The sequence below is a fragment of the Marmota flaviventris genome, chromosome 9 (assembly GCF_047511675.1).
Source record: "Marmota flaviventris isolate mMarFla1 chromosome 9, mMarFla1.hap1, whole genome shotgun sequence".
NCBI classification, from domain to species: domain Eukaryota; kingdom Metazoa; phylum Chordata; class Mammalia; order Rodentia; family Sciuridae; genus Marmota; species Marmota flaviventris.
In genome coordinates, this window is record NC_092506.1 from 52,988,832 (window position 1) to 53,016,387 (window position 27,556).

At 33.4% G+C, this 27,556-nt stretch overlaps 1 protein-coding gene across 1 annotated transcript in view; it reads left to right on the forward strand.

Annotated features, from left to right (window-relative positions):
• The window catches only part of Sbf2 (SET binding factor 2), a 444,817-nt gene that overhangs the window by 206,510 nt on the left and 210,751 nt on the right, over positions 1-27,556 (forward strand). Inside the window, exons 4-6 of the mRNA XM_027942390.2 lie at positions 6,396-6,518; positions 7,835-7,945; positions 9,496-9,601. Of these exons, the coding sequence (XP_027798191.1) occupies positions 6,396-6,518; positions 7,835-7,945; positions 9,496-9,601 (340 nt within the window). The remainder of the gene's footprint in view (positions 1-6,395; positions 6,519-7,834; positions 7,946-9,495; positions 9,602-27,556) is intronic.

Sequence of the window (27,556 nt, forward strand, 5' to 3'; positions counted from 1 at the left end):
AGATGTCCTTCAATAGATGAATGGATAAAAAAATGTGGCATTTATACACAATGGAATATTACTCAGCATTAAAAAATAACAAGATCATGACATTTGCAGGGAAATGGATGGCATTAGAGCAGATTATGCTAAGTGAAGTTAGCTAATCCCTAAAAAACTAATGCTGAATATCTTCTCTGATGTAAGTAGGGGCGGGGACTCAAAATGGGATAGGGAGGAAGAGCATGAGAAGAAAATTACCACTTAAGAGGTAAGAGAGGTGGGAGGGAAAATGAGGGAGTAGGGGATTTGCACGGAAGATGGAAGGAGACCCTCATTTTATACAGAATACATGTATGATCTTGTGAGGAGAAAAAAAAAAGTGTGTCACATTAGATTGGGTAGAGAGAAGTGATGGGAGGGGAAGGGTGGGGAAGGGGGGATAGGAAGGGCAGCAGAATAAAATAGACATTATTATTGCTGTATGTATATAGGTGATTTTATGACCAATGTGATTCTGCAACCTGTACAATCAGAAAAATGAGAAATTTTACCCCATTTGATTCAAATGTATGAATTGTCAAGATCATTATACTGACATGTTTAGCTAATAAAATAAATAATAATAAAATAAAAATAAAGAACAATCAGAATTAATGAATTAATCATCATATACTGGAGAATTGGAATTGTGAAATGTTTCTGCAATGTAGACATTTTAGAAAATTATTTTTCAGAGGGGAGTGACAGGAAGGGATGGGTGTGTGGGTAGGAATAATAATAAAATGAATCCAACATTATTATCCTATGTGCTTATATGATTATGTGACCTGTGTAACTCTACATCATGTCCAAGCAGATGAATGAAAGTATACTCTTTTTATGTATGATGTGTCACAATTAGAAAAATATATATATACATATAGTAGATCTTCCTAATTTGTCTGGTGAGAATGGAGAACATGCATGCCAACATAACTTCTTAGGTCTGCTTAGTTCCCTGGCTTACATACCTTGTCTTTTCAAATCTTGCCTTACTTTGTGAAATATGAGATTTAATAAAAGTAGAATAATCTGTTTCTGAAACAAACATTGAGTTTACCTATGCTCATATGATATAGAACATATGAACATATACATACTTGTTCAACACTTTTTGTATACTAGACTAGTGTAAGACAACCTTTTCCAGTATGTGTTCCAGAGGGCAAGAAGTCTGGAGTAAAGAGGAAAAATACTATATGCTATATACCTCATTTGCTTGAAGTTACACAGATAATATCTGCATATCAAAGTCTGAGAAATCCTGCAGTAAAGAAACCTTTTATTTTTATAAAACTTGGTTTACGTTATTGTTTCCGAAATTTGTGGGATAAGTAATGTCTATAAGCTTCCAGGAGAAAACACTTTGGAAATCGCTGCCTTGTAAGTATTAAAAACACCGCTAGTAGCAGCAAAATAAACTTACGAACTATATGCCTCTAACATAGGAAACTTTATGGGTGAATAAAAAATTGCCCTATAATTGAATTTGTCCTGCCTCTGAATACTGTATAGCCTAGTTGCTACGCTCTTGAAGGTACATATCTGTAGCATATTTTCTTTGCTAGAGGTAAACTCAATTTTAGGTAAACTCAAAATGAAGTGGCTTGATTTATCTGAAGACTTGTTAACCTAAAACTTATATTCCTTATGAAGTCATTATTTTACAGACCAATGCAAAGATAAAACAGGTTTTCCCATGTGACCATGCCATTGTGATTAAAAGATTATTTGGCAAGAAACGAGACAGCTTTTCTGGGGGAATTTTAAACCATAAAGAATTTTGTAACTACTAAAACTCCTATATTTCCAATTCTGGAAATTTTTAAAGCCCTTAAATTGTTTTACTGAGGCAACTTCTCCAAAATGGTACAGTGTAATAAATTATATTTCAAAAAGAAAACTTAGAACTGAAAATTTTTTTAAAGATAGAGAGGAGAGAGAGAGAGAGAGAGAGAGAGAGAGAGAGAGAGAGAGAATTTTTTAATACTTATTTTTCAGTGGTCACAACATCTTTATTTTTTTTAATAAAAAAATTTTTTAATTTATTTTTTAATGTGGTGCTGAGGATCGAACCCAGTGCCCCACGCATGCCAGGCAATCGCCTTACTGCTTTAGCCACATCCCCAGCCCATAGAACTGAAAGTTTTTACTTTCAGTATTCCTTTTATCCTTTCTTTAAAAACTGAGTGCTTAACAGAATGTTATGGGAAGAATTTTAGTGTGAAAGAGTACTTGTTGAAAAATGAACATAACACAGAAGATGTTAGTTGCAACAATTCTTGTGAGAATAGAAGAGACAGGACTTAGCAGCTGGTTTAATGTAAGAATCAAGCATCAAAATGAAATGATTATGAAGTTGAAGTATTTATTCAACCTGAGTGGTTGATAAGATAAACTTTCTAAAGCTAGTGCCTGTCTGCTTGGAAAAATCATCACATAAAATCACTCTCTAGGGCTTGGGGTTGTGGCTCGGTGGTAAAGCGCTTTCCTAGCATGTGCAAGGCCCTGGGTTCCATCCTCAGCAACACATAAAAATAAATAAAATAAAGGTATTGTGTCCATCTACAATTAAAAAAAAATCACCCTCTAGTACTTTCAGCATTTTATTTCAAACATGTTTGAAAGGTAATAGCACTTTGGGGGCAGATCAATATGGTGCGTTACTCTTGTAGCCCATATATGGAAGCACTGGGACTATCAACTCTACCAATATGAACTACACAGAGGCTCGGAATCTCTCTAGCAGATGTAGTTCACTGTAACAATTGTAGTCAAAGATACTCCAAAGGAGCAAGATGTGGCATGTGGTTATGATATGAATCAGAGATAAGGTGACCTTTGAAGTCAGTGTGAGATAATTCAGTAAACAGCATGTAGAGTAAATTTGTATTTAATTGGGTCTACTAAAAGCCAAGAATAATCTTAGAAGAAGGGTTTATAAATATTACTAAACTGGATAATAAGTAAAAATGATTTATACTATAAAATATTAAATTTCAAAGCATTATCTTAACATCTCTTAAATTCATTGACTGTTTTGAATTTCCCTGCTTATTTTTAAGTTTTTCACATATTTTCAATGCAAAAGCCTGCCACTGTAAAACATACATCAAATAAAGCCAGTATCATTATGTAATTATTATATAAAACAATCTGGCAACTATGTAGAAGAGACAGTAGTACACTTATATGATAAATCCTTTCTGGAAAATTTTGATTCAAAACATCACCTTATCATCTCCTGGAACAAACTTTATTTTATCTAACAACTTTCTGGGTTGTTTCTTTTATCACAACACTATAATTTTGCTTTGAAAAGTAGGAGCATGAATTTTTCTCTTATATTTTAGACATTGTATTCTTGTAGGAGAATTATTAGAAACAAAAATAATTTTAGGATTTACAAGTAAAAGTCAACATCTATAATAAAAAGTAATATAAAAGTGAAATTATTTTTACTTAATATTGAGTTATAGTGTATTGGACCTTTTTTTAAAATAACTATTCCTTTTTGTGGAGTGTTTAAAGAGCAGCTTTAAGAAATGACAAGATGTTCTATTTTGTTTTGGTCAAAGTAGGCTAATGGTTATTTATTGAAATGGTCATCTGCTCTTCAGGCTGTCTTTTAATGGTACTCTAGGGCATTTATCAGTCTCATAAAAATGTGGGTAAGTTTATCTCTTCCAGGAATTTCAGTCATCCTTTTGTCATGTTGAGTTTGTTTGTAATCCATGAAGAATATGATTCATTAAGTGTGGAAATCTTTGGTTAATTCATACTCATCACATTTTTATTATTTCTAAGGATTCCAGAAAACAACCAACCTAATTTTAGTTTTTGATTTGTAACAAATGAAAATCTTTCAAGAGTAGATGGGCCTTATTATATATACAGAAAGTTATCTTTGGTTATGTATATTCTATGAACAGTTAAGTCTTGGTTATATTGCATTCTATTCAAGACTAAATAGATTCTAAAGGAAAATGAAAATATAGTTATTGGCCTCAGTAAGTAAGGAGAAAAAGACTTCCCTTGGTAAAATATGCAGAGAACTATTCCAAGAAAAGTATTCCTACATTTATGCACTGAACAAATAGTAAGTATCAGTGGTGAACCCAGTCTCTATTTAGGAAGTCAGAAGTCACTATTTTTTTAGAGAGAGAGAGAGAATTTTTTAATATTTATTTTTTAGTTTTTGGTGGACACAACATCTTTATTTGTATGTGGTGCTGAGGATCGAACCCGGGCCGCACGCATGCCAGGCGAGCGCGCTACCGCTTGAGCCACATCTCCAGCCCCCAGAAGTCACTGTTGAACAACAACAACAACAACAAAAAACAGAAGTCCCATCTTTTAGGGAACATATTCTAGTGGGGGAAACAGACAAATCAAAACCCAAGATAAATAAAATGGATAATATGTTGTTTAGTGATGAGTACCATGGAGAAAAATAAAGAAGGAAAATAGGATATCAGAGTTTTAGGGCATTGCATTTTCCAGTCCATTGGTCACCAAAGTCTCATCAGAGCAAAAGTCTAAATGAAGGAGATGAGGGACATAACCATTAAGATATCAGAAAAAAGTATTCAGGCAAAGAACAAGCAAGTCCATAAATTTGTAGATGGGTACATGCCTGATGTGTTTGTAGGCAGCAAGGAAACAAAGAAGAGTTAAAGAATAAAGTAAGTTAATGTGACTGCTGGGGTTGTGGCTCAGTGGTAGAGCACTTGCCCCTGGGTTCGATTCTTAGCGCCCCATTAAGATAAATAAAATAAAGGCATTTCATCCAACTACAACTAAAAAATAAATATTTTTTAAAAAGAAGAATAAAGGAAATGAAGGGAGGCTGTTGTAATAATCCAGACAAAAGATAGTGGTAGCTCCAAGTATTGTGGTAGCAATGGAGGTGGTGAGAAATCAGGATTTCTTGACAGTTGGATATGGTCTATGAAAGAGGGAAATCAGGACTTTTGGTTTGCCTAGTGAAAAAAAGAATTGCCATTAATTGATGGACAGCTGAAGGAGGATAAGTTTAGGGAGAAAGATTGGAGCTATGTTTTGGATGTTTGTGATGTCTGCTTATCATTAACTGGAGGCAGCTAGATATAGCATTTTGAGGAAAGGTTGGCAGAAGAAATATATATAAGCAAGTCTTATATATTGGTGAATGATGCTGGAAAGTAAGAGAAAGAAAAAAAATAGGAAAGAAGGGCTTCAGGGAGGAAAGTAAATGTTAAGATGGACCTTTGATTCGTATAAAGGAGTAAGAAAGTAATTCTATTTAGGGAAAATGTCCGAGAATCTTAGAGCATCTAGTACTAAATCTGAATGCTTTACTGCCTTGCCCCTTACATTTCATAAAACTTTCACTGTGATTGGTACTATTGAACAACAGGTACACGGCAAATATTTGTTGAGTCAAAAATGAGAGTAGTATTTTTCCAAGTTTATTGATCAGTATTGAGTCATTAAAACTTAGGGGATTTTTTGTTTATTTATGGATTTTTGTTTTCATTTTTTAGTACTGGGCAATGAACCCAGGGCTTGCTGTGCAAGGGAGGCAAGCACACCAACCACTGAGCTACTTTCCCATCTGGAAATAGATTTTTTTAATTGTTGTTTTATTATTGTTTAGGACTTTCTTTTTTATTGAGTTAAAATCTACCTGCGATTTACCATTTTAGCCATTTATAAACATGCATTTCTATGGCATTAAGTACATTCTGAAACTTATTTTCTGCACAAACATGTTCTCTCAAAATATTAACACTGTTGTTTATGTGCAAAAGCAATTTAGAGCTCATTGCTCTTTACTCCCAAGAGCACTGAATATTCTGTAAGCCTTAGAATTCTCATTTGAAAGATTGGGCCAAGCTGAAAAATAAAAGCAAAAATGAATGCCTTATTTCTAAAAAAGATTTTTTTCTTCTCTTGAAAGCTGACGTCCCATTTATGTGAAAGTCATTTTTAATTGTTTGGGTACTACTTAAAATAATTTCAACTCGTCTTATTCAGTTTTTATTACTGACATCTGAAAAAGGAAATGCAGAAGGCCAACACACAGACCTATAATCCCAGCTACTTGGGAGGCTGAGGAAGGAGGATTGCTGGAGCTCAGGCGTAATAGACCAGTCAGGGAGACTGAAGACCCTGTCTTAGGGAGGGAGGGAGGGAGGAAGGAAGGAGAATCTGGAGCTTTTCAAAAATGAAATAACTATCTCTTACTTTATAATTTCTTTGTGAATTATATAAACTATATTTTGTAATTAATTTTGGATTCTTATAAATTATTTGGAAGGTGTGTGCAACATCTAACTTTTATGAATAATGAACTAAGAAAATTCTGTTGATTGCAATGTTGCTTTTTCTAGGGAACAAAGAAGGAAGAGATTGAAGGTGAAGAGGAAGTAGCTGGTTTAATTCAGCCTGCAGAAGTATTTGCTCCCAAAAGCCTGGTGTTGGTATCCAGATTAGATTATCCAGAAATTTTTAGGGTAAAGAACTCCTAGTTATTGTTATTAATTTATATCATTGAGTAAAATCTGTTTTGAATGAACCATGGCAACAAGTTATTTGTATCAAAAATATTGTTAGATTGATTTAGTGATTCATCGATTAGAGTGAACAGAATAAATAAATTCATGTTGGATCAAAGGAATACCTGAGTAAGTTAATGTGACTGCACTTCTAAGGATATAATGTTTGTTTAAAACAGGTTCCACGTTAATCAAGCAAAAATGTAGAAATCCTAAGGAAATAATTTGTTTATCTGTAGAAAATTTAAAATGCATTAATAATTTAACAACCTTGTATATGTTTATTCAGTTTATTAGGAGTTGAGTTGAAATAAGTAAAATTACTTGATATTTCAGTTAATTTTGATCATACTACTGCCAGTGCACCTTTAAAGTATTGTTTCCAGATTTTTTAGATACTCAGAATTTTCAAATGTAAGAAGAAAATTTAATCTTTAATAAATATGTATAGTAATATGTAACTTCTGAAAAACTCTTCCAGAAGGTGAGATTATATATTCTACAAAAATTAACTTAGTGTTAAGATTTCAGTGACAATCAGTAACTCCTAATTATTAACTTTTTGGTCACACATTTCAGTAAATTGAAAGATTTATAAAGATCACATTTTAATCTTTCATTTTACCACCTACTTTCTGCTGAACTTAAAGTGTTAATTATATCTTGCCTATAGAATACAACTGACACTAGGATTGCTATATGTATACACATGGATGTATAACCAATGTGATCCTGCAATCTGTACATGTGGAAAAAATGAGAATTCATACCCTATTTGAATCAAATGTATGATATGTCAAGATCATTGTATTGTCTTGAGCAACTAATAAAAAAATTCTTATACATTAAAATTTCCATTGAATAAATGTTCTGGATTAATAATGAATATAAAGCAAGACAAAATCTCTAAATTTTATCTTGAAATCTGGAGTTTCACAAAGTAAGTTGAAATAACTAGTTAAAACAGTATGGCAAAAACAGTGTTAGCCCTGCAAATTGTCTAGAGTAGTTATCTGAGTATAGATAAGACACCTGTTTTATAAATTGGGCTTTCTGCTTTCTGTAAACTCATGCCAGAAGCTCATTTAGAGGTTCTGGTCCTAGAAGGAAATTTAATAAACTTTAATAATATTTGCTGCTTAAATTTATTTCACATTCATTGTAGACTATACCTTACTTGGTTTAAAGAAAAGTTTTTGTAGAAGCTAATGTCATGACTATTTGTTTCTTGAACTTTTTCCATGACGTAACTACATGTATCTTTCCCTTTGCAGGCTTGCCTGGGTTTGATCTATACTGTGTATGTGGATAGTTTGAATGTCTCCTTGGAAAGTCTCATTGCAAACCTTTGTGCCTGCCTTGTTCCAGCAGCTGGAGGGTCTCAGGTAAATAGAATAGAAGGAAGATGGAGACTGTTCCACTTTCCCTCCAGTTAATTTAGTTTTTGAAGAAAGGAAAAGAAAGAAGTCTTCAAATATTTTTATTTTAATGAGCATCCGAGTTTAGTTAAGCATTGTCTCTATAGTCTCCTCCTAAATACTCAGGATTTCATTATTTTCTTAGGCCATGAGGTAATTTTAACACAGGGTTCACCTTTCACATAGTATAATTATTAGTCAGATTTTGTGTAACTTGAACTCTAGTTTATATTTTGGGGGGCATATAGTTTTTAGGCTGAACTCTTAAATATGCTCTTTCTACCTTTCTTACTTTTGTGTATAACTCATTATTAACTTAAAGAACGTTTGAGTTAATAATCTTTGTAATATTATAACTACTTCTGCATAGATTTCTTTAGTCTGTATGTCTTGAGATTTTTTTCTATGTCTCTGAAGTAGAATTTTAACAGTTATGATTTATTTATTACATTTATTACCATGCTTTTTTTTTTGGGGGGGGTACTGGGGATTGAACCAAATCACATCCCCAGCCTCTTTTTTAATTTTGAGACAGGGTCTCCTAAATTGCATAGAGCCTTTCTGAGTTACTAAGGCAGGCTTTGAACCTGCAATCTTCCTGCCTCAGTCTCCCAAGCCGCTGGGATTATAGGTGTGCACCACCAAGCCCAGCAGCAACCATACATTTCAAAGAATAAACCTTGGGTTATGGAATGTAGCTCAGTGGTAGAGTGTGTGCTTAGCATGCATGAGGCCCCAGATTCAATCCCCAGCATCCAAACAAAAAGAATATACTCTTTTCCTTAAACCCTAAAAATTATTAGTTGAACATTTATTTTTGCTGCTGCTTATATATTATTGGGGAAACCTGCTAAAAATCACACTGTTTGTGCTCAGTCTGATTAAGATGTTATGTATAGTGAAATTGGAATCCTTTTTTCCTTACTTGCCCTTTGTCTTTTAATTGTCCTCTGTCTTTTCCTGGTATCTTTTGTCTTAAATTGTCTCCCTCTTTTTGTCCCCCTCCTACTCTCTTCTTCATCTCCATTATAAGGGCAGAATATTAAATGGGAGTTTGGTCACAGATGGCCTAAACTTTAAAGAAGCAGAATTGTCTTATGACAACAACTAAAGTTGTTGTTAAGAAAGATTACAAAGAGACATACAGAAAATTTTTGAATGAAATTTGTATTCATAATCTTGATTGTGCTGATGGTTTTTCGGGTGCTGATGTGTGTCAGAATGTACAAAAAAAACAAGTATGATTATTCCAAACACTTTTATTTTTTAGTCAGTGATGATTGTCAGTGATATTTCTGTCTCATTTTTACTACATTTGAACTTTTAACAATTTTCTCATACCATTTTTAGTTATACACAAAGTATCTTGAATGTTTTAATTTATATGTTATTGCCCTTTGCATCTATTAATTGGCTCTTATGTGGTCATTTGCTCTAAAATTGAACTTCAGGGGGATTTTTATTTTTAGAAAATATCAGAAATCAATTTGTATTTGTGTGTTTCTCCAATTCTGCAGAAGCTGTTTTCCTTGGGTGCAGGAGATAGACAGCTGATTCAGACTCCTTTACACGATAGTCTTCCTGTCACAGGCACTAGTGTGGCTCTTCTGTTCCAGCAGTTAGGTATGTCTTTTCTCCCATTTTCAACGTCTTCTTATAGAAGCCCATGAAGAAGATTTTTTTTTTAAGTTTATATCATCTGACATTAATCAATAATATATAAAACAAACTATTAAATATTTCCCTGCTTGCAAGTGGGACAGGAGAAGAGTATAGAGCTTGCTTCCCAAGTACTGGTCTTGGGGGAGGCTGCCTGAGGGACTTGTTTCTGTGTCACTTCATTGGTAGCGTAAGAACTGGCATGTGTGGATATCTGGAAGCATCTGAGAACAATAAAGAGCATAGGGGGATTCTTGCTATGGCTTACATAGCTTTGTGCCTTTGTAAAAATTCACACAATTTGAGGCTTTTACCTCAAGAGGAAGAAAGAGGCATATCCAGTGTTCAAGCTTTTCAGAGATTTACTTGAGTATTGGAGAAGATACAGAAGAATTGGAACCATTATTCATTGCTATTAGGAATGTTAAGTGGCATAGTTACCTGGAACATGGTTTTACTTTTTTTTTTTTAAAGCTAAACCATATGATCTTTCTACTCCTAGGTATTTACCTAAGAAAAATGTACATGTCCTTAAAAGTATTTGCACGTGAATGTTCATAGTCATTTTCTTTGTGGTAGTAGAAAATTGGAAACAAGTTCAAAGTTCACCAGTGGTAATGGATAATTAAGAATGGAAATAGATATAAAAAAATCTGCAGTGTATCCATTCAATGAAATGCCAATGCAAAGGAAAGAATGAATTATTAATATATGCAGCCACATAGTATAACCTGAAAATAATTATGTTGATTGAAAACCACCAGACAAAACAGAATTCATACTTTACAAGTCAGTCTCTGTTCTAAAATGTACAGTCTAATCTGTGGTGACAGAAACAGGTCTCTGGTTGCCTTGTAAATAGAAAGAGAAAAATTACAAAGGGACATACAGAAAATTTTTGAATGAAATTTGTATTCGTAATCTTGATTGTACTGATGGGTTTTCGGGTATTGATGTGTGTCAGAATATATAAATTCTATCCAGATGTGATGATGCATGCCTGCAATCCCAGCAATTTGGGAGACCAAGGCAGGTGGAATCCAAGTTTGAGGCTAGACTCAGCAATTTAAGGCCCTGTCTCAAAATAAAAAAGATGAAGGGCTGGGGATATAGGTCAGGGGTAGAGTGCCACAGCACCCCTCCTCCCATAAAAGTATCAAAAAATTCTAAAAGAAAAGTGAAAACATACTCATTCAAAAACTTGTATATGAATATCCTTAGCAACATTAATACATAATAGGCAAAAATGGAAACAAGCCAGACATGGTGGCTCATGTTTGTAATTCTAGCAGTATAGGAGGTTGGAGAATTACAAGTTCAAATTCAGCTTCAGCAACTTAATGAGACTCTGTTTCAAAACAAAAAATAAAAAGGGCTGGGATAAACAATATCCACACATTTGAAACTTATTTAGCCATAAAAAGTAATGAAGTATTTTTGACACCTATTATCATGTTCATGAATCTTGAAAACATGTCAAGTGAAAGAAGCCAAATATAAAGACCACATATTATATGATTCTATATGAAATGTCCAGAATGGGCAAATCTATATAGACAGAAAGTAGACTAGTAGTTACCAGGGGCTGGAATAAGGAGGCAATGGAAATGACTGCTAATGGGTACAGGATTTTTATTGGGCAGTGAAATTGTTTTAGGTTAGATATTAATGATGGTTTATAATTTAGTTAGTTTTGTTCCCCCATACCTCCCTTTCTTTCCCCCTTCATTCCCCACTAAGGAGCCATCCCAAAGAGGCTTGATCTAAGCCAGGAGCTGTGGCACACACCTGTAATCCCAGCAACTCAGGAGGCTGAGGCAGGAGGATCAAGAGTTCAAAGCCACCTCAGCAAAAGCAAGGCACTAAGCAACTCTAAATAAAATACAAAATAGGGCTGGGGATGTGGCTCAGTGGTTGAGTGCCCCTGAGTTCAATCATCAGCACCCTCTCCCTAAAAAAAGAGGCTTGATCTAAGATGGTATTATAATTGCAGTTGAAACCCAGCCAATATTTTGAATTGCTTGAATACTTAATATTGAAAAGGATTTGTCACCTAAGAATATGACAGGGAACCAGTTTGTTATCTTGAAAACTTATCAATAAAAGAAAAAAGTCATGGTAACCTAATAGTAGATGAGGATAATTGTATTATAATTAATAAATGTGGAAAATGATGGAGTATCATCATTTTCAGCTCTCAATAAATGAAGATCTAAGCATCAACATGTGTGATCTAAGCATCATAAAAAGAAATTAACAGATATTAAGTGCCTATTCTTGCTACACACTACACAAGGAATTACCAGAATCTCATGACAAGAAATGACAGAAGGTAGAAGACCACATTGCATTGTACCAAAGAATTTAATTATCAAAACTATCATTCAACTGCCCTGGGTTTTGTTGTTGTTGTTTTCCCTTCTCTAATTCATTTTGCCCTGGGTTTTTTAACAAATAAATTATAAAGAAAAAAATGGAAGAAGAACCTCTAGTATAAAAGAGCTTTAAAAGATACACAGTCTTTTAAATAGAGTAAGACTGAACTGTAGTGCCTAAGAATGTACTTTTGGATAATAAAACTGCCTGTAGGAAATTTTAGGAAAGTGGTTAAGCACAAGTCTACTTATGGCAACAGAGGGGTTATGATTGGGAAGCAATTGAAAGAGGCTTTTGGAGTTGGTGACAGAGTTCTATTTCTTGATATAGTGTTTATAAGATAATTCATTAAGTCATTAATTTGGTGTGCTTTTCTGTGTCTCTTTTATTTTAGAACAAAAACTTAAACTGTAAAACTGCTTCTTTATGTGTAACTTTCCTTAAATTAACAGAAACTTTTAAAATACAATGGTTTAGCTATTGTGAATTGTGCTTCCATAAACATTGATGTGACTGCATCATTTTAGTATACTGATTTAAAATCTTTTGGACATATACTGAGGAGTGGAATAGCTGGTGCATTTGGTGGTTTCACTCTTAGTTTTTTGAGGGATCTTTGTACTACTTTCCAGAGTGGTTGTACTGATTTGTAGTTCTACCAACAATATAGGAGTATACCTTTCCCCCATGTCTTTGCCAACCTTTATTCTTATTTATGGTCTTAATAATTGCCATTCTGACTGGAGTGAGATGAACTCTCAAAGTAACTTTGATTTGCATTTCTGTGATTGCTACAGATGTTGAACATTTTTTCATGTATGTGTTGACCATTTGTGTGATCAACCTAGGGGCCTTTGACAGATGAATGGATAAAGAAAATATAGTATATACACAAAATGATGTATGATTCAGCCATAAGGAAGAATAACATCATGGCATTTGCCATTAAATGGATGAAACTGGAGACTGTAATATTAAGTGAAATAAGCCAGTCCTAAAAGTGAAGTGTCAAATGTTCTCTCTGTTATGTGGAAGCTAATTCAAAATAAGTGGGGGAGGGAATAAAAAAAATACAATGGCTTCAGATTTTATCCTTCTCATATTACAGAGATTCTAAAGGTAGGCAGTCTAGGGCTGGTATATATTAATTCCTGGGTATCTTTCAAATGGTGTGGAAAGTCTATCCTGTGCTTTCCCCCTTTTTATCTATAAGAAGTTTCCCCTTATGAGATGATGAGTTTCAAGAGCTACTGTCTTATTATGTGTCTACTATCTGGCACAGTGCTTTAGGCACAAAAGTCATCAATATTTATTGAATAAATAAATGAATATGCTCACCATGAAAAATGGTAATCATATCTCATAAGTATTTTGGAGACTGGGGATAAAGCTCAATAGTAGAATTCTTGCCTGGCATGCACACGGCCCTGGGGTCAATCCCAAGTACTGCAAAAACCAACCAAACAAACAAAAAATCGGTACAAATGAAGAGTGCCAGAATACAAGATGATTGTTCATTTGAAGATCAAATTTAGTTATTTTACTCTCTAGTATTTTGAACTTAATTATCCTTTTGAGATATATATATATATATATATATATATATTTTTTTTTTTTTTTCTAAATTCTTTTTTAGAGAAAGACTAGAAAAAAGATGAGGAAGGAAGACAGAAAGAAAGATGAATCACTATATGCAGAGTTTTATTTTTCCAAAGCGTGTGGTGATGCTAATTCTGGCTAGGTCATTCTCTTATCACCATTTTTGGTTAGGCTGTTCATTGTTGAAGGCCAATATTAGACCATTATCAGAGTACGCCTCCTGGGTTTAGGGTAAAGTGGTAGTGGTGGAATTTACCAAGCCCAAAAAAGGAAGCAGATAAGACTTCAGTATTCTTTTGTAGCCTTGACTTGTTTTCCTATGAAAAGTCTAAATGTAGAGATAGCATTTCCTTTGTTCTTCTCTCTTAGAATTGTTATGATAATCATTTTTTTTTCACAATTTGAAAAGTTTTTGTGTTTGCCTGAAACAGCTATGTGGAATACTACTATTCTGAGCCTCACTCCCCATAATTTTCTGTTAATCTTCTTCATCTCTTGCTTACCATCTTGTTTGTTTTCTTGTTGAAGCCTGTGTAAAGTGTTTTTGATTGCCTAAAGATTTGTGTTTTAAGTACAATAAACAGTATTTTAATGTTATTAAGTTTGTATTCACAGGAATTGGTTTTTATAGCCCCTCTGATACTTTAATCTAATCCATACCCATTTAACTTCAGTATCCCTCCCTGACCTAAATGATTTTGTAAGATTCTCTTGATATCCTTTGTCATGTCTGGTCATCTATAATTTGGACTTTAATTGCAAACACACTAGTTTTCGAATACTTATTCTCCAGTTTTTACAGTATACTCTTTATTAGACATTTTTAAAATCACTGACAAAAATGGTCTGGGCCTTCATCTATCATCACTCTATTTCCATAGTTATATCATATTAGTCTTTGTACCATCTGGGTTGATTCTTTTGTGTATGCTTACTTTGTTTTTGTGTGGCCATATAATTTTAGCCAGTTCTTCATTAGCTACCATTGGGCCAGTAATTCTCCAGTAATTCTCTGTGATACTAAATACATATTATTTTGAAATTATTAAAATAGCCTGAAGTGGGTTTTTTTTTTTTTTTGCATTTTTACCTTCAAACATTATTTCTACTTTGTACATAAAAATCCTTAAAATATTGATTGCAGCAGTACCTTTCTATTCAAAAAGTTATTTCTGCTTTTAAATATTTTAATGTAAAATCTTTGATATTTTCACATTTGTCTTCCTCTGAAAAAACTTCTATCTATAATACTATGTAATTATTTAAGTGTTATGTACCTACGTACTTTTGGCACTGGAGTTATAGCTCAGTGGTACAACATTTGCCTAACATGTGTAAGGCACTGGGTTCAATCCTCAGCACCACCAAAAAAATAAATAAATAAAATAAAGGTATGTATCTATCTACAACTAAAAAATATTTAAAAATAATATGTACCTAAAATAGAAAGATGAAAATATGCTAGAAGTTAACAGGAAAGCTTAGGATTCCAAAAACTATTTACCTTAAAATTAGTACTTTTTTAAGAAGCATAAGTTGATTGGTAAGTTTCTGAACCATTTGATTAATGTTTCAATTGGAGAATGTTTTTTGTCTTTTTTTCCTTAAAGGGTCAAAATCTAGTTCCTGGACAACATTTATATGTTGTCTGAATTTTCTCGCTTGTTCAGATAGCATTATTACTTGTTTTAGTCTTATTGTCATTTATAATGGGAAAAAATGAAGTAGCAATTCTCTTAATAATAATTAAGTTTGTATTCACAGGAATTGGCTTTTATAACCCCTCTGATACTATATGAATTATGGTTATGAAAAGATACTTTGGGAATTTGACTGCACAAGAATTTAAGATTATCACTATGAGTGGCATATTGTTCCCTAGGTAGAAAAGATGGAAATAGGAAATTTGGTTTACTATATCTATGATAATTATTTTTTGACAGCTTGAATATCAGCTAATATTCTTTAGGGATTTGAAACAAATTAAATCTTCTTGCTAGCCCATTGTGCAGCACTTTATTGAAGAAACTGCATATCATGTGTACTCTATTCCAGAAGCCTAGGGATCTCTAAAGAAGACTGTTCAATTTAATTTCTTAGAATAAACACCACAAAGTCTCTATTGAACTCCCCTTCTTATATAATGGCAGAAGTATAGTTTTTACAAAGCCTATTACCATGTGCCAGTTCCTGTACTAGTCACTAGGAATATAAATATGAACAAATCATAGCTCTTATTCCAGATGTACTTTTAGCCTAGTAGAGAAGCAAGTAGTCTTTTTAAATTATAGTATGTTATAACTAATGCAATAATGGAGAACTCTTACTAGCTATAAAATTGTAAGAGGAGTATCTCAGAAGAAAAATAATGCAAAAGAGCAGGAAGTAATGAAAAGCCTTTAATGGAATAATAAGATGTTTGATGAAGTCTCTCAATCCAGCCATAGGAAATAGAATGTTATTAAGAAATTGATGGGAGGAATGGAGGAACATTGAATAGGGAAGGGAAGGGAAGAAAGGGGAAGGGACATGGGGGTAGGAAAGATGGTGGAATAAGAGAGACATCATTACTCCAGGTACATGTATGAAGACACGAATAGTGTGACTCTACTTTGTGTACAACCAGAGAAATGAAAACTTGTGTTCCATTTGTGTACTATGAACTGAAGTGCATTCTGCTGTCATGTATAACAAATTAATTAATTGATTGATTTTTAAAAAAGAAACTGATTACTTGGCTAGGAATGTAGCTTAGTGATAGAGTGCTTTCCTAGCATGTTCCAGGGGCCTGGGTTCAATCCCCATTACCAGAAAGGAAAAAGAAAAAGAAAAAAAAGAGCCTGCTTCAGATTTCTTTATATTTATCTCTTCAATTAAGCAGTTTATGATATATCTCAGTAGTTTAACATGATTCAATAATAGAGGAAGGAAGGAAAGGGACAAAAAAAAAGGAAGACATTTTAATTGAAAGAGTTATTTCTGCCCAGGACATTACCCTCTTATTCATTTCTTACATAATTCTCCAATTAGTCTATCTTATCCTTCTCCAGTGTTTGTTACTCAGGTTCCTTTGCTTCCTGATTTAGAATTAAAATTAGATAAAAACCTGGTCAATCAGAATGGGCACAGACTAGGAATCTGGGCAATCTGGTATGATTAGCCTAGACCTCCCCTCAGACCCCAAAAAAGCAGTTACTATGTACAAGAAAGAACTAAATATACTATACCTGTTTTAGATTTTTAGTTGAGTTGTTCTTTTAACAATTGCTGTTTGGGAAATATTTAGATCTTGGATTTTTTTTTTTTTTTAAGATCTTGGATTTTATGTGACCATATATATATTTGGCAATTGACTTCTTATATTTAAAGATTCCCAAATTGCTAAGCTCTATTTATATGTGCATTATATCTTTCTTTCTTTCTTTCTTTTTTCTGTGTGTGTGTGTGGGGGGGTGGTATTGGGGCTTAAACCCAGGGTTGCTCTACCATTGAGCTATGTCCCCAGCGCTTTTAAAATTTTTTAATTTTTGAGACAAAGCCTCAAATTTGCAATCCTCCTACCTCAGCTTCCTGAGTAGCTGGAATTATAGGCATACATCACCATGCCTAGCACATATATTTAATTAATGTCACACTTCAGCCTTTGTTCATAACCATTAAACAATACCTCCTTTCAGTTGCTTAGTTCAGCTACGCTTCTTTTTTTGTAAATTTTCTTGTAGTTGTAGACAGACAGAATGCCTTTTTTTTTTATTGTATATGGTGCTAAGGATCGAACCCAGTGCCTCACACATGCTAGGCAAGTGCTCTGCCACTGAGCTACAGGCCAACCCCACAGCTACACTTCTTTTTTTTTTTTTAACTTAGCTTTGCCACATATGTGGAAATAGCAGGCTAACTTTATAGCAAATAGTACACATTGCCTCTTAATGATAATTATGAAAGTATATTTAAATCTTTAGTTGATCTGTGAATGCGATTCATCACATTAATAGACTTACAGATAGGAATCATATGATCATCTCAATAGATGCAGAAAAAGCATTTGACAAAATACAGCACCCCTTTATGTTCAAAACACTAGCAAAACTAGGGATAACAGGAACATATCTCAACACCATAAAGGCTATCAATGCTAAGCCCCAGGCCAACATCATTATAAATGGAGAAAAGTTGAAGGCATTCCTCTCAAAACTGGAACAAGAGAGGGATTCCCTCTTTCACCACTTCTATTTAACAGAGTTCTTGAAACACTGGCCAGAGCAATTAGACAGACGAAAGAAATTAAAGGGATACGCATAGGAAAAGAAGAACTCAAATTGGCACTATTCTATACCTGGAAGACCCTAAAAGTTTCACCAGAAAATTTCTAGAACTAGTAAATGAATTCAACAAAGTAGCAGAATATAAAATCAACACCCATAAATCAAAGGCATTTCTGTGTATCAGTGACAAATCCTCAGAAAGGGAAATGAGAAAAACTACCCCATTTTCAATAGCCTCAAAAAGAAAAAGTACTTGGAAATCAACTTGATGAAAGAGGTGAAAGATCTATATAACGAAAATTACAGAGCATTAAAGAAAGAAATCAAAGAAGACCTTAGAAGATGGAAAGATCTACCTTGCTCTTGGAGAGGCAGAATTAATATTATCATAATGACCATACTTCAAAAGCACTATACAGATTTAATGCAATTCCAATCAAAATTCCAATGACATTCCTCATAGAAATGGAAAATGCAATCATGAAATTTATCTGGAAAATAAGAGACCCAGAATAGCTAAAGCAATCCTTAGCAGGAAGAATGAAGCAGGTTGCATCACTATACCAGACCTTAAACTATACTGCAGAGCAATAGTAACAAAATCAGCATGGTATTGGCACCAAAACAGACTGGTAGACCAGTGGTACAAAATAGAGGACACAGAGACTAACTCATAAAACTACAATTATATTAGACAAAGGCGCCAAGAACATGCATTGGAGAAAAGATAGCCTTTTCAACAAATGGTGCTGGGAAAACTGGAAATCCTTATGCAACAAAATGAAATTAAACCCCTATCTCTTACCACGCACAAAACTCAACTCAAAATGGATCAAGTATTTAGGAATACAACCAGAGACCCTGTGTCTAATAGAAGAAAAAGTAGGCCCTTATCTCCATCATGTGGGATTAGGCCCCAACTTCCTTAATAAGACTCCTATGGCACAAGAATTAAATGAATGTAGTGATATTATCTTTGTTTGCTGCTATATTCTAGGGTATGGCATATAGTAGATGTTCAATAAATATTGGTTGAATGAAGGAGAAATCTCCTCTTTCATCACTTGTATTAAGCCATGACCAGCAAGTTCTACATTGTATTCTCTGTCATGGATTGACCAAAAAGAACTATTACAGATTGTGCAAGACCTTCTGAAAAATATCCTGAATTAAAAGCACGGTATTTTCTTTCTCACTTCACCCATTTGAGTGCTGAAATATAGTGTTCTGTTTGTGCTATTTGTAACTATTGTATGTTCTATTTGTAACTATTATTCAGTAAAGATGAGAATTCTGGGGAAAAAGTAGTTTTTTCCCTTTCTTTCAAAACAGGAAATAAATACATTTGTCAGTGTTTGAGGCAATGAATTTTAGCACTCTAACCCTCAAGAAAATTGAGATCAGGAAGTAATTTTTCAGAATTTTTTTTACTATTTGAGCAATCAGCAGGATGTGTGTGTGTTCCATTGTAGTGAAATCTGTAGTAATTATCACAGGAATGTTTTTCATATTGTCTTCTCTACTGTTATTGTGCAGCTCTGGATGGATGGCTACTGAAGACTAGAAAAACAATTCAAGGTTATAGAGAAAGCTGATTATGACTTGAGAGATTGAATTTCTGGTTAACTGTAGCCATAAACACAATGACAGACATTGTTACTTAGGAATAAAAAACATCAATGCAATTTCTTAAAGTTTCAGAGTAATAATTTTGTAGAATTTAAATCATGTGACATTTAAGAATATGAATTTATATAGTAACTCAATTAGGCATGGGATAATTCTTACGTATTACACTATTGATTTTTTAAGCACTAGAATATTATCCCTAATGCATTTTAAAATTGACATTTATCCTATGTTAGTAAGTATATTTTTCCCTTTGATAATATAAGCTGATTATTAAATATTACCAATCTAATTAGGGTAGAGTGCCCTTACAAATGCATGCCTGCCTTCTTCACAGTTTAGTTGATACTAAATGATGTTAGGAATTTTATATGTGAATGGGTTATTTTTGTTTGGGGGTGGACAGAGTTCAATTAGGAACAAATTCCCTCCTAAAGTCTTCATGAAGAAAAGTCTGGACTATTACTTATGGCATACAAATTCCTCATGAACTTGTCCTTGGCAGAATTACTTTTAAGTCTGTTAATGCCTTTTGTTCCCACAGTCCTCTGTTTCCTTAAACATGACCTTTTGTCAACACTGAATGCTAATGTTGTCCAACTAATGTTTATTCTTCAAAATCTAGCTCAAGGGTCCAGTTGCTTTAGGTAGATGCTACATCATGTAGGCCCAGTATATTCACAACGGCCTTCAAAGATGAAGGAGGGGGGCATAGGAATCAGTGTCAGAGTCATATGATTCAAGAAAACTCAACTGGCCATTGTCAACTTTGAAGATGGAAGATAGCCGCATGCTGAGGAATGTGAAGGGCCCCTATAAACTGGGAAAATTCAATTTTAGTTGGAATTCTGACCTTCAGAACTGAAAGATGTTTTAAGTCACCAAGTCTGTGGTAACTATGATAGCAGGCATAAGAATCTAATATATCCACAAAAAATATAACTTTTTATAAGTAGTTTAATTCATAAGAGATTACTAAGTTATTACAGAGAGTCCCCACATACACATACCCACCTTCCCCCAACAATAGTTTACATAATCATTACATTATAAAAACCAGGAATTGACATTTGGAAAAATACTTGTTTAAATTAATTTTTTAAATTTAGGCATGACAGCGGGATGCATTACAATTTTTTAAAAATTTGTAGCGATTTTTATTTATTTATTTTTAATTTATATATGACAGCAGAATGCATTACAATTCTTATTACACATATAAAGCACACTTTCTCATATCTCTGGTTGTATACAAAGTATATTCACACCAGTTTGTACATGTACTTTGGATAATAATGTCCATCACATTCCACCATCGTTTCTAACCCCATGCCCTCTCCCTTCCCCTTCCACTCCTCTGCCCTATCTAGAGTTCATCTATTCCTCCCATGCTCCCTCTCCCTACCCCACTATGAATCAGTCTCCTTATATCAGAGAAAACATTCAGCATTTGGTTATTTGGGATTGGCTAACTTCACTAGCATTATCTTCTCTAACTCCATCCATTTACCTGCAAATGCCAGGGTTCTATTCTCTTTTATTGCTGAGTAATATTCTATTGTGTATATATGCCACATTTTTTAAATCCTTTCTTCTATTGAAGGGTATCTAGATTGGTTCCACAGTTTAGGTATTGTGAATTGTTCTGCTATAAATATTGATGTGGCTGTGTCCCTGTAGTATGCTATTTTTAAGTCATTTGGGTATAGACCAAGGAGAGGGATAGCTGGGTCACATGGTGGTTCCATTCCCATTTTTTCAAGAAATCTCCATGCTGCTTTCCATATTCCAAATTGGCTGCACCAATTTGCAGTCCCACCAGCAATGTATGAGTATACCTTTTTCCTCACATCCTTGCCAACACTTATTGTTGTTTGTATTCATAATAGCTACCACTCTGACAGGGATGAGATGAAATCTTAGAGTAGTTTTGATTTGCATTTCTCTAATTGATAGAGATGTTGAACACTTTTTCATATATTTGTTGATTGATATCTGAGAAGTGTCTGTTCAGGTCCTTGGCCCATTTATTGATTCAGTTATTTGTTTTTTTGGTGCTTAGCTTTTTGAGTTCTTTATAGACTCTACAGATTAGTAAAATGCTTTTAATTCAGGAAGGGAGTGACACTTTTCTGAGTATACCTTGATGTATATTTTGATTTCTGGAAGCATGCTTTATGTCTTAAGTAACCAGAAACAAAATAAGATCAATCTAATAGATGGGAAGAAAGGAGAAAAAACATACCATCTTAAAACTAAAAGCATATGGAAACAACTCTACTGTCATTCAAGTGAATGACATAACCACACTATAGAGTAGGAAAAAACTAATCAAAATAATTTATAACACAGTGTATTAGTTACCTAGTATTACTACAGTAAAATAACCTGCAGAAACTAATTTATAAAGATGAAAGTTTTATTTAACATTATAGTTTTGGAGGTTCAAAATACAAAAGGTACAGCATAGGCTTGGCTGAGGCTGAATCTTTACTTTGACACTTCACAGGGCTGATGACAGTGGTGGCTGCACATACATATAGGAGTAAGTGTTCACAACTTGAACTAGGAACAAAGAGTGAGAAGACAGGAAGGGTCCCCTAATACCTTTGAGTAGCACTCTCCCAGTGCTAAGGACCTTTCCAGTAGGCTCCATCTCCTAATAGTGCCTCCTTGCAGATGAAGACTCATTCATGAACTTTTGGGGAATACTCAAACTACAGTACTCATTAATTGAGTATGAAAGTTCAGTTTTGGACAAGTTTGAGGAAAGAATTACAAACAGTGAACTTTTTTAAAAAAGTATTTTTAAAATTAGTTCTAATTAGTTATACATGGAAAACACTGAATTCTTTTGAGTTTGAATTGCTGAAATAATTCTGAAATTGTTTTGTATGTAATAATGGAATTTGGCAGATGAATAAGTATTGGTGTTATTAAGATACAGGGTTCCTCAGTGGAAGAAGAGACATACAAATATGAATTGAAATAGAGGAAATAAGGATGGACTGGATTTGAAAGTAATGGTGTTTCTGAAATATATGTGCCTTTATACATTTATTATGTTTATGTATTTATGTGTGTGTGTGTGTGTGTGTATACAGGCATATATTTCCTAGTTCTCTCTATATGTAGAAATAGTCTAGAAACAAAGACACTCACATAGAAGTGACCTAATATATACTCTAGTATATATAACATCTAGAATCTTGGTCTTTAATACCATTCTCTAGAGAAATGATTGATTTAGAACTGAGGCAGGGGAGGTACATGAGCCAATATTATTTTGTTAAACTAGAAAGTAAGTAACTATTCAGAAGAAAGAGGAAAAAAGAGTTCAGATCTCAAGGGCATAGGAACTATGTTCAAAGAGCTTCTACTGTTTAAATGTAGGCCATGGTTATCATCAAAAATAATTAAGGGCAGAAATACTTGGTGGGGGGAAGTAATACTTATAGGAGAGAAATAAGAATCCATGAGTTTGTGCTGTTAAGTAAGTAGGGGAGAAGTGCTAGATTTGGAAAATAATTCTGTAGTCATCATAGTAAAGACTTCTAGAAAAGGTCAATAAATGCTAACTCTAAGCAGACTTTTTGGTAAAGAACAGGATTACTTACATGGTTTTACAGTGTCATGCTATAAACGGCTTAAATGGAAAACACCATTAGTTGTAAGGAAAAATATTAGGTATACATTGGAGAAATTGGACAGCCTTTAGATAAGATTTTTGAGATCAAAATTGGTATCATCAAGGACAGTACTTCTGATTGTGGCAGTATGAAGAATTTAACAAATCCCCCACCCCTGCCATGAACCAGTACAGAATTAGACAGAATTGTCTATAACTATTTCATGTTTCAGAAAATTGTCCAAAAGCAAAGGATAAACTCAGAAACATCTATTAGTGTTAGAACAGCAGGAACCTGTAGCAGTAAAGAAAAAGCCAAACAACAAAAAAGATTTCAGGTATACTAAATGAGTAGCAAAATGATAAGACACGTATTTTCTTCTTTTTTAAATTTTTAAAATTGTTAATACATCTATATTTTACTTATTTATTTATATGTTCTGAGAATCGAACCCAGTGCCTTACACATGTCACAAATGTGAACACTCCAGTCAAAAGATAGAGGTATTAGACTGGATTAAAAATGGAATACCCACTGCTTTTGTATGGCTCATGAATTAAAGATGATCTTCAGTCTTCTAAAGAAAAGAAAAGGTATTCCATCAGTGAACAGTCTGAAAAGGAAATTAAGACAATTCCAAAGAATAAAATAACCTGGGAATAAACTTAACCAAGGGTGTGAAAAACTTGTACATTGGAAACTATAAGTCATTACATAAAGAAATTAAAGAAGACCCATGCCATGCACATGGATTGGAAGATTCTATATTGTTAAGATATCAGTCCTGCCCAAAGCAACCTGCAGATTCAATGCACTTCCTGACAAAATTCCAAAGAACGTTTTTTTTTTTTGGTAGAAATGGGAAAAGATGATTCTCAGATTTCTATGAACTGTTCAAAGTTCTCTTAAGAGCCAAAGCAATATTAAAAAATAATAGTTTGAGGACTCACTTCCTGATTTCAAAATTGATTTTCACAATGTGCCAAAACCATTAAATGGGGGGAAAATAGTTACTTCAACAAATGATAATGGAAAAATTGGATTTAATGAGTTTTTACCCTTACCTTAGACCATATACAAAAAATTAGCTCAAAATGAATCATTGACCTACATATAATACTTACTACCATAAATTCTTAGAAAAAAACACAAAAGTAAAACCTCATGACCTTGAATTGACAATTTATTCATAGATATGGCATGATAAACAAATATATATATATATACACATATATATGTATATATGTATATATCATCAAAAATAATAAAAACTTATGTGCATCAAATGATATTATCAAGAAAAAAAGGCAACCTTTAGAGCAATTTCACCTCAGATATATATCCAAAAGAATTGAAAACAGGTACTCAAACAAGAGGATCTACATGCATGTTCATACTATTCACTGAAGACAAAAAGTAGAAGACATACATGCAGAATATATAATTCAACAACAGAAATACAAAAAAAATTAAAAATTGAACTAGGGACTTGAATAGATATTTCTCCTCTAAGATATACAAATAATCAACAATCACATGAAAAGATGCTCAATATCATTAGTCATTAGGGAAATGCAAATCAAAACCACAGTGAGAAGGCTAGGATATAGGTCAGTGCTGGAACTTCTTCCCTGCATGCACAGGGCCCTGAAACTCATTTCCAGCACTGCAAATACAATCACAACAAGCAACAGCAAATGACTGACAATGAGAGACCACTTCATACCTACCAGGATAAGTATGATTTAAAAGGAAATATGAAAACAGCTGTGTTATCAAGGATGTGGAAAAATTGGAACCCTCACATATTGCTGTGGGAATATAAAATAGTTTGGCACCTGTATAATATAGTTTCTCAAAAGTTTAAACGTAAAATTATCATACAGTCTTGCAATTTCACCTCAGATATATATCCAAAAGAATTGAAAACAGGTACTCAAACAAGAGGATGTACATGCATGTTCATACTATTCACTGTAGACAAAAAGTAGAAATAGTCCTGGTGTCCATCAAGGAATGAATGGATAAACAAAATGTGGTATAAACATACAAAAGTAAGCTCATCAGCCATACAAGGAAATAAAGGGTTGATACATGTTACACAGCAAAGATGAACCTTGAAAATTTAAGTGGAAAACACCATCAGATGTAAAAGGTTACATATTGTATGAATCTATTTTTGTGAAATTTCAAAAACGTAAATTTATAGAGAATACAGATTAGTGATGACTAAGAACATTTTGTGGTGGAAATGCAGAGCCTCTGGTTACTGGATCTAGGGTTTCTTTCTTGGCCAATGAAAATGTCTTACAACTGGATAAAGGTGGTAGTTTTACAACATTGTGAATGTATTACGTGCCACTGAGTTGTTCACCTTTAGCAACTTAATTTTATATTACGTGACTTTTAACTCAAAACTTTTTTTAAAAAAAAAGAAAAGTTGTAGAAGTTCCCTCTCTTGAATGAGACTAAGGAAACATAAAAACTAAATGAAATATCTGATCCTAGAATGAATTTTGAAGAAAAAGTCTCTTAAAGAATATTTATTGGTTTGGTCATGGTAGTGCATACCTATAATCTTGGAGACCTGGAATCCTGAGGCAGAAGATTGCAAGTTTAAAGCCAACCTTAGCAATTTAGCAAAGCCCTGTCTCAATCTAAAAGGGATGGGGATATAGCTCAGTGGTAAAGCACCTCTGAGTCCAATCCCTAGTACCACACACACACAAAAAATTGGGTCACATGTTTTTCAAATTTAAGACTTTAATGGGCCAGTAACTTAGTGGGGTCTCACAAAGGATATTTTAATGAATTGTGGTAATCTACAACAGAAGATATCTTGTTTTATCATAATAAGAGTAATCATTTTTCAGGAAAGTTTGTTACTGATTATGTTTATATTCATATACATATTTACATTAGTGTGCATACATACATACACACGTGTACATGTATGGATGTATGTATGCATATTGGATTATATTATAAATATATTTTTATGTATAATATCCCAAATCCATAAAAGCTAGTGCCTATTGTCTTAGGCAATAAAATACAGACTAATGTTCAGTTTTTAATCATAAAAAAAAATTGGGTCAGTTGACAAAGTTGGAGTATAAATGGGAGATTAAATTTAAAATATTGTTTATGGTTGTTAAATTTTCTAAAGGCAATAACTCTACTCTGGTTGTAAAAGAGAATGTCTTTATTCTTAGGAATATACACTGAAGTGTCTAGGAGCAAATGTCATGATGTATGCAACTTACACTCAAATGCCTTAGACGAAGTGTCCTCTAGCATGTGGTTACAAATATTGAAGCAAATTGAACAAAATTTTAATAATAGGTTAAACACAATACATTCTATATGGATGCTTGATCTGTGTACTACTCAGACTTAATACTTTTCTATAAGTTTTAAATTGTTTCCAAAGACATATTTTTTTTAAATCTTTGTATTCCTAATGTACCTTAATACATATAAAATATACTGTGTATTTCTGTTCTTTTCAGAGATAAAGACCATGCTGAGTTTGATGTTTGTTAGTCCCAGACATATTTTTATACTTTCCATGTTTATATATATTTAAGCCATATACAGTAGAGTTTTGCATGGTTTTTACATTACATAATACTATGTAATCATTATGCACCTTACTTTCCTCACTAACAATTACATTTGAGGAAATTATTCATGGTAATGTATGCTGTGATCACTTACTCATTTTCACTGCTACATAGGAACACCAAAAGTCTTGTGGTTTTATTTAAGTATTTTCTGTAGTGCTGGCTTAGTAGTCCTGAATTCTTTTACTTTGTACTTATCTTGGAAGGTTCTTATTTTTGCTTCAATTCTGAAGAATAGCTTTGTTGATACAGCAATCTTGGATGACATCATTCCAAACCCTCCTGAATTTTAAAGTGTGCTGAGAAATTAGAAATAATTCTCAATTGCCTTGCCCTTAAATGTGACCAGACATTGTTCTCTTGAGGCCTTTAAAATTCTATCCTCGTTCTGAAACCTTTGAAATTTACTCTCATGTTTTTTAAGATATGCATTTTTATTGACTGTAGTTACCCTGCTGTACAATAGATCTCAGAATCTTATTTTTCTCATCTAACTAAAACTTTCTATCCTTTGATCACCATCTCCCCATTTCCCTGCTCCCTTCTCCCAAAAAAGAGGAAATACTATCATTTATTGTTATAGATGAACGTGGAAGACACTATTTTAAATAAAATAAGCCTGGAACAGAAAGTCCAATACTGCATGATCCCACTTATATGCAAAATTTGATGCCTTTTTGTGAAAGCTTTAAAGTCTTTTGATAGTGACTCACTGCACTATTCAGATGCTTTTCAGTTTAGTGAAACAGACTTGAGTGCCAGCTTTGTAGTAGTTATGTGCTAGGCAGAAGGGTT